This window comes from Oncorhynchus mykiss, chromosome 3 (genome assembly GCF_013265735.2).
Source record: "Oncorhynchus mykiss isolate Arlee chromosome 3, USDA_OmykA_1.1, whole genome shotgun sequence".
Lineage (NCBI taxonomy): Eukaryota > Metazoa > Chordata > Actinopteri > Salmoniformes > Salmonidae > Oncorhynchus > Oncorhynchus mykiss.
The window spans coordinates 63,742,809-63,755,515 of NC_048567.1; the positions used below are offsets into that span (position 1 = coordinate 63,742,809).

General features: G+C 43.0%; 1 protein-coding gene across 9 annotated transcripts in view; it reads right to left on the reverse strand.

Moving 5' to 3' along the window:
* Positions 1-189: 189 nt before the first annotated feature.
* The window catches only part of LOC110520376 (LIM and senescent cell antigen-like-containing domain protein 1), a 36,570-nt gene continuing 24,052 nt past the window's right edge, over positions 190-12,707 (reverse strand). For 5 of the 9 annotated variants that reach the window (XM_036974912.1, XM_036974910.1, XM_036974909.1 and 2 more), the window contains exons 3-12: positions 11,397-11,463; positions 8,830-8,950; positions 8,080-8,229; positions 6,465-6,615; positions 5,664-5,756; positions 5,261-5,353; positions 4,829-4,877; positions 4,634-4,709; positions 3,758-3,931; positions 2,402-2,576 (exon numbers count right to left, since the gene is read on the reverse strand). In XM_036974912.1, the coding sequence (XP_036830807.1) occupies positions 3,802-3,931; positions 4,634-4,709; positions 4,829-4,877; positions 5,261-5,353; positions 5,664-5,756; positions 6,465-6,615; positions 8,080-8,229; positions 8,830-8,950; positions 11,397-11,463 (930 nt within the window). In that variant the 3' untranslated portion in view covers positions 2,402-2,576; positions 3,758-3,801. Of the gene's footprint in view, positions 2,577-3,757; positions 3,932-4,633; positions 4,710-4,828; positions 4,878-5,260; positions 5,354-5,663; positions 5,757-6,464; positions 6,616-8,079; positions 8,230-8,829; positions 8,951-11,396; positions 11,464-12,707 lie in introns of all 9 variants that reach the window. The other 4 variants (XM_036974906.1, XM_036974908.1, XM_036974907.1 and 1 more) reach the window with 4 other exon arrangements.

Here is a 12,707-nt window from a genome sequence, read left to right on the forward strand (position 1 = left end):
TGATTGGGAATCCCATATGGCCGATGTAGGCGACATTGTAAATAAGAATGTGTTCTTTAACGGACTTGAAGGTTAAATAAATATAATTACTGTAGGATCTCATGTGATGGTCAATATTTGATTTCGTATACGTTTTTAGACAGACATTAAGAAAATACTTTTTTTTAAAACATCAAATGCACAAAGAAACATGTAGCAGGATTTTTTTATTATTCAGAAGTCAATAAGTTGAATATGATGACATTAGAAACAAACCAAAATTAAAGTAACAAGCATAAGGCGAACACTAATCAAGGCTTTGAATGTAGCATAGCATATTATATTGTAGTACGACAGAGGAAAAACAGGGTTTTAAAATTCCCATTTAGCAGTGGAATGTGGAATTGTATCACTCTATGCCAAACACATTTCTTCCAAGTAAAGTTTAACACCGCGGAAAACTAAAACTCTAAATTCATGTTTTCTACAGGGATAGAATGCTTCTCTCTAACCGGCAGATCTCTACTTCCTATGGAGCATCTAGATAGAAGTCACACTGCCATAAGAGGATAGCTGAGCTTACACCTAGGAAAAACACACATTCACACATCTTACAGTACTCATACATGCGCTTTCATCTAAAGTAAAAGGAAAAATTAACATTGCAGTTACAAGCAGATCCTAAATCAATGGAATTGTTTGTATCTGTTATGTTTATCCCCCCTTTTAAAAGACAATGTAATGCATGACATGTAAAGAATGGAGAAAAGTATTTTCCAGATATTATTTGATTCCATTACTGTTGATAAAAGTGGGTTATGTTTATTCTGAAAATACTGTCAAAAACATACAAACATCTGTTATCCAAGTTTACAAAACACCCTTCAGTGACATAACGTCTTACATTTTTACTGTCTGTGTGATAAAAGCACAAAGGAAATGTAACAATTGTGAAATAATATGAATAGAACAATATAAACACCACACACAATGTTGTGGACACACAAAAAGCTCTATATGAGATATGCATACACGTGTCACCTTATTCAGTACTATCTTTGGATAATATTTCAATACATCCTGAAAAATGTACACAAACCTCTGGTACGAATCTGACTTCTCTATATGACCTCAACTGCTGGGATGGAGGCTACTCTCTCGCTCAAGAAGCTGCCTAGCAGATCTGGCTCAAATAGCACTGTACATACATTAGATACTTTAAAATACTTGACATGTTCTTGATTTAGCTTACCGGTATGCAGGGTGCCAAGAATTTGCACTTTTGGCACAATTCCAATCGTTCCAATTTACCATGCAACTCCTTTAAGATAGTTGGAAAAGCATTCCTCATGAAGCTGGTTGAGAGAATGCCAAGAGTGTGCAAAGCTGCCATCAGGGCAAAGGGTGGCTACTTTGAAGAATCTCAAATATAAAATATATTTTCATTTGTTTAACACTTTTTTGGGTTACTACATGATTCCATGTGTTATTTCAGAGTTGATGTCTTTACTATTATTCTACAATGTAGAAAATAGTAAAAATAAAGAAAAACCATGGAATGAGTAGGTGTGTCCAAACTTTTGACTGGTACTCTCTACTCTGGTACTCTCAACCCAGTTCTGCTGCACAGTAATGTGATTGAGAGTAGCATCAGTAACATAGCCCAGGTGTCTGTCTGTTTGGCATGACAATGATAAAGTAGTTGGCTAAGGCAGAAACAGACCAGCACACTGGCAGTAACAACCTTATCAATACTCTTCATTCTTATGATGAAATACCAGGACACTGATGCATACTTAAATAAACAAGTTGGGTTTTGAAGTGACATTTTAAGCTAAAATAACAATTAAATATATGATATTAGCATCAAGGATAAATATGAATATAATATGAATATGTCTTTAGACAAAGGCACTGATTTGGCGAGGACTCTTCTTTGTGTACTGTCGGTCTCTCTGCTCATGGGTTGTCACTATTTGGCCAAGCATGAAAAGATTGAAGGAAACTGCAAATGTAATTTATCAACAACATAACCCTAATCCCTAACCTTACACCAAGAACAAATAGCTCATGTGGTTGCTCAAACATTCTGATGATATCACTTTTGTCCATTCTAGCATGGCCATCTAGTGACTATAGGCTTCCGGTCTGTCTGGGTCTGTCTGTCAGTCTGTCTGGGTCTGTCTGTCAGTCTGTCTGGGTCTGTCTGTCAGTCTGTCTGGGTCTGTCTGTCAGTCTGTCTGGGTCTGTCAGTCTGTCTGGGTCTGTCTGTCAGTCTGTCTGGGTCTGTCTGTCAGTTTGTCTGGGTCTGTCTGTCTGGGTCTGTCTGTCAGTCTGTCTGGGTCTGTCTGTCAGTCTGTCTGGGTCTGTCGGTCAGCCTCTCTCGGTCAGTCTCTCTCGGTCAGTCTCTCTCGGTCAGTCTCTCTCGGTCAGTCTCTCTCGGTCAGTCTCTCTCGGTCAGTCTCTCTCGGTCAGTCTGTGTCTACTTCCGGCCCACCGTCTCCGCCAGCTTCTTCAGCCTCTTCTTAAGTTCCAGAGGAAACTTCTCGTAACACTTCTTACACACCGGCTTCATGTCAAACTCCACAAACTTGTTCCTATAAGGGAGAGACAAAGATACTGTATGAGCAGGGTTCTGACTTTCATTGATCTATATCAAGAGGTGAAGGTGAAATAAAAAGAGTCCTACACTCCAGCACTACTTTCTCTCCTGCTCCCTCTCTTCCCCTTCTACTCCCTCCCCTCCACTCCAGCACTACTTTCTCTCCTGCTCCCTCTCTTCCCCTTCTACTCCCTCCCCTCCACTCCAGCACTACTTTCTCTCCTGCTCCCTCTCTTCCCCTTCTACTCCCTCCCCTCCACTCCAGCACTACTTTCTCTCCTGCTCCCTCTCTTCCCCTTCTACTCCCTCCCCTCCACTCCAGCACTACTTTCTCTCCTGCTCCCTCTCTTCCCCTTCTACTCCCTCCCCTCCACTCCAGCACTACTTTCTCTCCTGCTCCCTCTCTTCCCCTTCTACTCCCTCCCCTCCACTCCAGCACTACTTTCTCTCCTGCTCCCTCTCTTCCCCTTCTACTCCCTCCCCTCCACTCCCGCATGCTCTTTCCCCCTCTCCCTCTTACTCCTGGAAAGAGGTCATTTGAGCATATTCAACTCTACAGTGTTTTAGGCTTTAGCAGGGAGAGCACATGTGAAACACATTGGCGTCTGAAAAAAATCAGACAGCAAGTCAAACATCCAGTACACAGAGACAGGAAAGGATTAGTGTTTTAACCATCAACCAGGAACTGGTGAACAAAGCCTCATCTTTACACTGATCTGAGGAAACACACACTACCATACTGTACATGCCTCTAGCCTCGACCAGCTGATTGAACTTCTGGTCCAATTATTACAGCATTACGATAAACCATGAGTGTGTCTGGCCATATAGAATAACCATTTCCTGCAGAGTTTCTAAATATGGTCAACATTGCACGGGAAACCGGAACTGACGCAAAGAACAGCTTAGGCGATTTTACCAACCGGTACCGGCAATTATTTATGATCTGTAGCTAATCTCTACTTCTGTTGATTGTTCTTACGCTAAAATGGATCAATTACAGAGATGGTGAAAGTGATGTAATCAAAAATGCATGATTCAAAGATAGTGTTTAACACATGTTTGATCTCTGTGTCTAAAACCTTCAACTGACTTGTCAGAATGGACAAATGAAAAACAGATAGGAAACATGAAAACATAAAAAGTAAAATCACAACACATGGGAAAAAAACTAACCAATGAATGGAAAGTGGAAGTGAGGAGAAAGGAAGGGCAAGGGTTTACAGACACATGGGCATTCTCTTCTTCTTTTCTTTTTCTTGTTTGGCAAGACGGCGCTTCATGTCGTCTGGCAGGCGCTCGTAGCAGTGTTTACACACAGGCTTCAGATCCACCTCTACAAACTTATCCCTGGTAGGACCAGGAGGGAGGAGGAGAGAGGAGGAGGAAGGAGAGAGGAGGAGGAAGGATATGGACAGACAAACAGGACAAGTGAAACAGAGGGACAGAGAGAATATAGGAATACACAGGTAGATGGAAAAGCTACAGGTACAGTGTAACAGGTATAGTAGAGACAGATGAGAGACAGAGAAGGACAGTGCTAACGCTTCAGAAACCTCTCAAATATCGTCTTACATGGTTTTACACTGTCTGGTGTTGGGTTCTAGTTTCAAATACTTGCTATACTAGAAGTTAATGGTTACATGTATGAGGAATGTATATGGTGGGGTCAATGGAGGCTGGATAAGAGCCATGGGCCTGGAACGTTACTAAGTAAGGGAAAAGGCAATCACATGGTTGCAGTCACTAATAAGGGTAGCTGTGGATTAGCTGGTGGGCCGAGGTCAGGTCATATGAAGGGAGAAGGAACAGTTTATTACCCACATCCCTGAACTTCCTGCCTAGCAACAAAGATAGTGTTCAGAGAAAAGCAGGGGACTCCGCCTAAAGGAGAGTATATATACTTGTGCTGGTGGAAACATGTCTTTGTCTTATGCAGCTGTGTGACCCAGTGGATGAATGAACTTGGTTTGAGTTTAACTGTGTTATTTAGAATTTAACAGTGGGATCACAGGATGTTTTTGCTATGTTAACACAGTCAGCCTGACTTACTTTAGGGTGAGCTTGGTGTTGCAGGTGGAGCAGGCGAAGCAGTTGACACACCATGCCTTGTTCAGGGCTGACACCACTGGAACACACAACACAAACACGCACTTCAAACAAGTAATGCATACACTAACATGACATACAATATTTATACAATATTTTTAATATAACAATATTAGATGATGAAACATAATATCCTACCATCACCCTCAATGACACGGTTGCAGTGGTAGCAGACATCTCCAAAGAGCTGTAGAAGAGGAGGGGAGGAGTCAAAGGCCTCACAAATCACTTGTTTACAAATGACAATTTCTTTACTGTGTTTTCAATAGAACCATGCAATTGACTTAAATGTCTACAGTATTTTGATGCATTAGTATCAATAATATAGAGCTAAATACTGTACATTTATACATCTACCACTAGATGGTCCCATAGAACTAAACAAGACTGGAGGTCTCATTCACATTACATACAGCAAGATGCAATCATTCTCCTCAGGCTCTTATTCATGTTCAAAGATTTGTTCAAAGATAAATAGACTACAGTGCCTGGATTGGATAAAGTTACTGAGTAGAGATGTGATTGTGTGACTTATCTTTCCTTGGGCTGTGCAGCCTTCCCCTACATTACCTGGTTGTAGTGAGTCTCACAGTAGGCCAGTCCTTTGCGTTCGTAGTGGCGATGGCCCAGGAAGGGTTTCTCACACTTAGCACACACAAAATGCTGCAAACACACACACAACATGGCCCCACACAACAGGTTAGTACAGACAGACCAGCACAGGTCAGTTCAATCCAGTTCTGTCTAGCTCAGTTCAGACCTATTAAGAGTCAGACCAGACCAGTCTAGTCTGAGATTAGTGGGTTCAGAGGGCAGCAGCAGGGCAGGAGCGCCCCCCCTGTGAAGCACTCACCCCTACAGACAGACAGGAGCCTTGTTTGTGTGTGAGGGGGGTTCCACCAGGGGGCAGAATGGAGCACAGACAGAGCAGGACAGGATGCAGCCAGAACAGGTCTCCTAACTAACCCCTTACCATGTTAAAGTGTTTTTCACAGTAGGCGTGGTCCCCACGCTCATAATACGGGTGGCCGTGAAATGGACGTTCACACAGAGCACACACATGGTGCTGCAGGAGGGAGGGAGGAGCGATAGCAAGTAGGAGAAAAGTAGAGAGGAAAGAAGGCAGCAGAGATATGAATAGAGGAGAGGCAGAGGGAAAGAAAGAGGAAGGATGTCCTCCATTCTGAGATAGTCTAAACATGACCACAGAGATGATATGAGAGCAGGGTAGAAATACCACAGAGGAGGCTAGAATAACATTCATTCCACATACAAACTCCCTTGAATACATTTCTACTTTGATGTTCTGAGCAATTATAGTTATTCAGAGACAATGAAAGAAAGCAGGGCATACCGAAGAATATAAAAGTATTCTGCTTTGTAATAATCACGTCATGGCTACAAAATACTATAATCATATACAATACATTTAAATCTAAATGTTCTGTTCTATAACATTGCAACCTTCAGAACAGTAGTGATGTGCAGTTTGTGAACGATTTGTCCTTTAACTCTTTTTACTGACTCAAAAGCCATGATTCGTTTTCAGAGTAACTTGTTCAATTGGCATTGGTTTGACCTTCTGGCTGCAATGACTCCTACAGCAGGATTGAAACACACTCCTCCGGTCCTGCGGCTCCAGAGATGTGCTCCGACCTACAACTGAGTCGAAAGATTTGTTCTTATAACAAGTTGAAAAGACGAGTCAGTATAAAGAGCCGAACTTCCCATCACTACTGAATAGGTCCATATTGTAGGAGTGATGTCATCATACCTCGACGTGCCACTGCTTGCCCATGGCATTGACCACGCGGCCCTCGATGGGTCTCCTGCAAGCACCACAGATGGGAACACCCATCTTGTCATGGCAGGGCAGGCAGTACAGCTCTCCCTTCAGCTCCCTGGCATCAGCAGTCAGCTCCTTACTACAGGGGAGAGGAGGGACCATTACATCATCACTAACTACATCACTCTTTCCCATCGTTTTGGAGAACAAAGATATTGCTTTAGCTAGTTCCGTTTTGAATACTGACAGTGATCAATCAATTAATGTTAGTGACCTGAGACACCAGGTTACCCAGGTAGAATAGCTCAAATTAAGACTAAAAGCAAGTGATAAAATCTAAAACCAGTAGATATTGCAGCCCCTGAGTAACGGAGTAGTGAAGAATTGTAACAGTGGAATGCTGCTGACCACACCTCTCTTCTCAATTTGTGATATTCAATGTGTTAGTATGAGTCATTACAGAGCCAGCTCCTTGCCTAATCTGGTGTTCCCTGGTGTGTGTTTGTGTGTGATGCTGACTATGATTCTTTTGTTTAGCATCCTGCCAACAGTGTGCCCCTCTATGCTTTCTGGTCTTGGTGAGTCCTACCTTACTAGGGGATAGTAAGTGCACTGTATTCAAAACACAAACCCAGTGGCAGTGAGGGGAATGAGTCGCCTGCACTGACTTCCTGACTGAACACTCATTATCACAACCTCTGCCTCAAGCATGGGACAGGCTGACAGCTGTAGGTTTGTTTAAGAACAGACAGTCTTACAGGAAAGGTTTGGTTAGATTGGAGTTGCCTCTCAACTGCCATCTAAAAGAGCTACTCAGATAATCATTCTTCTATCGTCACTCACTCCCTCTCTGCTCTTCCTCCCTCTCTCCCTGCCCTCTTCCTCCCTTTCGTCTCCCCTTTGGCTGACTTTACAAGGGTAAACACTAGTGAACCCAACCCGGAGGAGTCCCACCCTGCAACAGAGAACAAACCCTGTCTATAACAGCTCTTGAGTTTCTACCACTGACAGGCTACAGTACATGTATAGGTTGCATAGACGTTAGTGTAGAAGTTGTGTTTATACTAGGTTGTGTAGAAGTTGAGTAAAGATAAGTTAGTGGTTATATACAGACCACTAGGTTTCTGTAGCAGGTGTGTTAAGTTAGTGTGGTGATTTAGCTTGTATAAATATTGTGTTTTGGTTGTGTAGTGGTTGTATATAAAGTTTGTGGAGTTGTTTCAAGTGGTGTAAAGTACTTAAGTAAAAATACTAAAGTAATTTTTTGGGGTACCTGTACTCTACTCTACTCTACTCTACTCTACTCTATATAGACAACTTTTACTTTACTACATTCCTAAATAAAATAATGTGCTTTTTACTTCATACATTTTTGCTGACACCCAAAAGTACTCATTACATTTTGAATGCTTAGCATGACAGGAAAATGGTCCAATTCACGCACTTATCAAGAGAACATCCCTAAATGGATGTCAGAGTGTTGGAGTGTGACTTTCACTTTTACTTGAGTCATTTTCTATGAAGTTATCTTTACTTTTACTCAAGTATGACAATTGGGTAATTTTTTCACCACTGGTTGTTTCTATATTGTTTGCATGTGTACCCGCAGTTGTTGCAGTTGAAGTGGTCGGGGTGGTAGGGGTCGTTCTTGAACAGCAGCGGCTGCTCCTCAATGATGGCGTGGCACTTCTGACAGATGTACTTCCCCAGACCACGGGCCTTCTCACGGTTATGACACGGGCGACACAGGTGTCTGAGGGAGAGAGATACATGATAATAAAGAATGAGATCAGCCTGACCCAGAGGGAGAAATTATGTTGCTACACTCAGTGGTGTTTATTCATGGATATCAAGGGAAGCCAGGCTTCCTCTCTGTGTGTTTCAAAATTATCCTTCAATTCATAAGAGACAATGTATCTGACCAGAGAAGGCATCTGAGCGAGCGAAACAGCGCCCATCTGTTTCTGTATGTGTAGGTCATCTATCTGATGCTGTCTGGTCCAAAAGAGTATGACATTGTTGCACCACAACATGTGTAGGTAGACCTTACCGTGAAATGCTTACTTACAAGCCCTTAACCAACAATGCAGTTAGAGAAATAGAGTTAAGAAAATATTTACTAAATAAACTAAAGCAAAAAAAAAGTAACACAATAACGAGGCTATATACAGGGGCTATTCCCCAGTGATTACACCCACGCACCGCTACTGGCCACATTAAAACTATAGTGGGGTGTAAACAGTGTGTGGATTTCTCCTTGCTTTCTAAAAGCTATGAAGTGGAAAGGTTGCTGTCCCCTGGTGTTAGATCAGTAATGGCTGATCAATGATCCAGCCCAAGTCTCTGGACTGACCTGCCGGCGTTCTTGACGAAGCCCACGTCAGCCAGCACGGCCTGGCAGAGGTCACAGCAGAAACAGTCAGGGTGCCAACTGTTGTTCATCGCCTTGATCACACGACCAATGATAAACTCCCCTGGGAGGAGGAGGAAGAGAAGAAGGAAGTCAGGGACAACACACTGGCAAGGCTATAACATCCCCCGTTCACACACATATCCACCTGTAAATGTTAGGGCCGGGACAATACCAGTATCGCAATAAACGTTAGTATGGTAGAAAATGTATTTAGGAAAACAGCCCTAATGTTGGAAACAAACCATTTTTACCCCAAGCTAAAGCACACACACTATTTTACATACAGCAGACTTTTAAAATTACCAAAAAGTTTGGTCTGCTTTGTGTTGTCATTTTTGCCAAGTAAAAAAATATTGCGATACTGGTACTGTCCCGGCCCAAGTTCATTTAGAGAGAAAAACAACTGGCTGTAGAAGTCTACACAGTTGTGTCTAGAGCTCAAGGTGAGGGAAGCAGGGTTAAAAGGAGACCAAACATGACCTTCACACAACACAAACGTGTGTAATATATATCACACACACACACACATACACACACACACACACACACAGTCCTTGCTGGCCTTCTAGGCAGAGTTCCTCTGTCCAGTGTCTGTTATTTTGCCCATCTTAATCTTCTCTTTTTATTGGCCAGTCTGTGGCTTTTTCTTTGCAACTCTGCCTAGAAGGCCAGCATCCCATCACTGTTGACGCTGAGACTGGTGTTTTGCGGGTACTATTTAATGAAGCTGCCAGTTGAGGGCTTGTGAGGTGTCTGTTTCTCAAACTCGACACTAATGTACTTGTCCTCTTTCTCAGTTGTGCACCGGGGTCTCAACTAGTCTAAAGAATACTCAACTAGTCTATAGATGGCCCGTTTTATTGCTTCTTTAAATCAGAACAACAGTTTTCAGCTGTGCTATCATAATTGCAAAATGGTTTTCTAATGGTCAATTAGCCTTTTAAAATTATAAACTTGGATTAGCTAACACAACGTGCCATTGGAACACAGGAGTGATGGTTGCAGATAATGGGCCTCTGTGTGCCTATGTAGATATTCCATTAAAAATCAGCCGTTTCCAGCTACAATGGTCATTTACAACATTAACAATGTCTAGACTGTGTTTCTGATCAATTTGATATGATTTTAAATTGACAAAAACAAAAAACAAGGACATTTCTAAGTGACCTCAAACTTTTGAATGGTAGTATATACAGTGTGGCAAAAAAGTACTTAGTCAGCCACCAATTGTGCAAATTCTCCCACTTAAAAAAATGAGAGAGGCCTGTAATTCATCATAGGTACACTTCAACTATGACAGACAAAATTAGAAAAAGAAATCCAGAAAATCACATTGTAGGATTTTTAATGAATTTATTTGCAAATTATGGTGGAAAATTAGTATTTGGTCAATAACAAAAGTTCATCTCAATACTTTGTTATATACCCTTTGTTGGCAATGACAGAGGTCAAACGTTTTCTGTAAGTCTTCACAAGGTTTTCACACACTGTTGCTGGTATTTTGGACCATTCCTCCATGCAGATCTCCTCTAGAGCAGTGATGTTTTGGGGCTGTTGCTGGGCAACACAGACTTTCAACTCCCTCCAAAGATTATCTATGGGGTTGAGATCTGGAGACTGGCTAGGCCACTCCAGGACCTTGAAATGCTTCTACGAAGTCACTCCTTCGTTGCCCGGGCGGTGTGTTTGGGATCATTGTCATGCTGAAAGACTCAGCCACGTTTAATCTTCAATGCCCTTGCTGATGGAAGGAGGTTTTCACTCAAAATCTCATGATACATGGCCCCATTCATTCTTTCCTTTACACGGATCAGTCGTCCTGGTCCTGGTGAGATCTTGCGTGGAGCCCCAGATCGAGGGAGATTATCAGTGGTCTTGTATGTCTTCCATTTCATAATAATTGCTCCCACAGTTGATTTCTTCAAACCAAGCTGCTTACCTATTGCAGATTCAGTCTTCCCAGCCTGGTGCAGGTCTACAATTTTGTTTCTGGTGTCCTTTGACAGCTCTTTGGTCTTGGCCATAGTGGAGTTTAGAGTGTGACTGTTTGAGGTTGTGGACAGGTGTCTTTTATACTGATAACAAGTTCAAACAGGTGCCATTAATACAGTGGAGGACAGAGGAGCCTCTTAAAGAAGAAGTTACAGGTCTGTGAGAGCCAGAAATCTTGCTTGTTTGTAGGTGACCAAATACTTATTTTTCACCATAATTTGCAAATAAATTCATTAAAAATCCTACAATGTGATTTTCTGGATTTTTTTTCTCTCATTTCGTCTGTCATAGTTGAAGTGTACCTATGATGAAAATTACAGGCCTCTCAACTTGCACAATTGGTGGCTGACTAAATACTTTTTTGCCCCACTGTATATTATTTTGTTTCATTCACACCTGCACTGTTGGAGCTTAAGAATTTCACTGTACACTGCAACTACATCTGCAACCCTGTGCATGGGACTACATAAAAATCAAATCAAATGATGCTGTGTAGGTGCAGTTCCTGTACTCACCACATTGGTGGCAGCAGGGAGCAAACAACATCTGGAAGTCGTGCTCACAGTACTTCCTGCCCTCAAACTGCAAGAAAAAAGTTAGTTTCAATATACAATGCTCAAAAAAATAAAGGGAACACTAAAATAACACATCCTAGATCTGAATGAATGAAATATTCTTATTAAATACTTTGTTCTTTACATAGTTGAATCGTTTACAACAAAATCACACAAAAATGTGTGGAAAACCACACTACAGGCTGATCCAACTTTGATGTAATGTCCTTAAAACAAGTCAAAATGAGGCTCAGTAGTGTGTGTGGCCTCCACGTGCCTGTATGACCTCCATACAATGCCTGGGCATGCTCCTGATGAGGTGGCGGATGGTCTCCTGATGGATCTCCTCCCAGACCTGCACTAAAGCATCCGCCAACTCCTGGACAGTCTGTGGTGCAACGTGGCGTTGGTGGATGGAGTGAGACATGATGTCCCAGATGTGCTCAATTGGATTCAGGTCTGGGGAACGGGCGGGCCAGTCCATAGCACCAATACCTTCCTCTTGCAGGAACTGCTGACACACTCCAGCCACATGAGGTCTAGCATTGTCTTGCATTAGGAGGAACCCAGGGCCAACCGCACCAGCATATGGTCTTACAAGGGGTCTGAGGATGTCATCTCGGTACCTAATGGCAGTCAGGCTACCTCTGGTGAGCACATGGAGAGCTGTGCAGCCCCCCAAAGAAATTCCACCCCACACCATGACTGACCCGCCGCCAAACCGGTCATGCGGGAGGATGTTGCAGGCAGCAGAACGTTCTCCACGGCATCTCCAGACTCTGTCACATGCTCAGTGGAAACCTGCTTTCATCTGTGAAGAGCACAGGGCGCCAGTGGCGAATTTGCCAATCTTGGTGTTCTCTGGCAAATGCCAAACATCCTGCACAGTGTTGGGCTGTAAGCACAACCCCCACCTGTGGACGTCGGGCCCTCATACCACCCTCATGGAGTCTGTTTCTGACCGTTTGAGCAGACACATGCACATTTGTGGCCTGCTGGAGGTCATTTTGCAGGGCTCTGGCAGTGCTCCTCCTTGCACAAAGGCGGAGGTAGCGGTCCTGCTGCTGGGTTGTTGCCCTCCTACGGCCTCCTCCACCTCTCCTGATGTACTGGCCTGTCTCCTGGTAGCGCCTCCATGCTCTGGACACTACGCTGACAGACACAGCAAACCTTCTTGTTACAGCTCGCATTGATGTGCCATCCTGGATGAGCTGCACTACCTGAGCCACTTGTGTGGGTTGTAGACTCCGTCTCATGCTACCACTAAAGTGA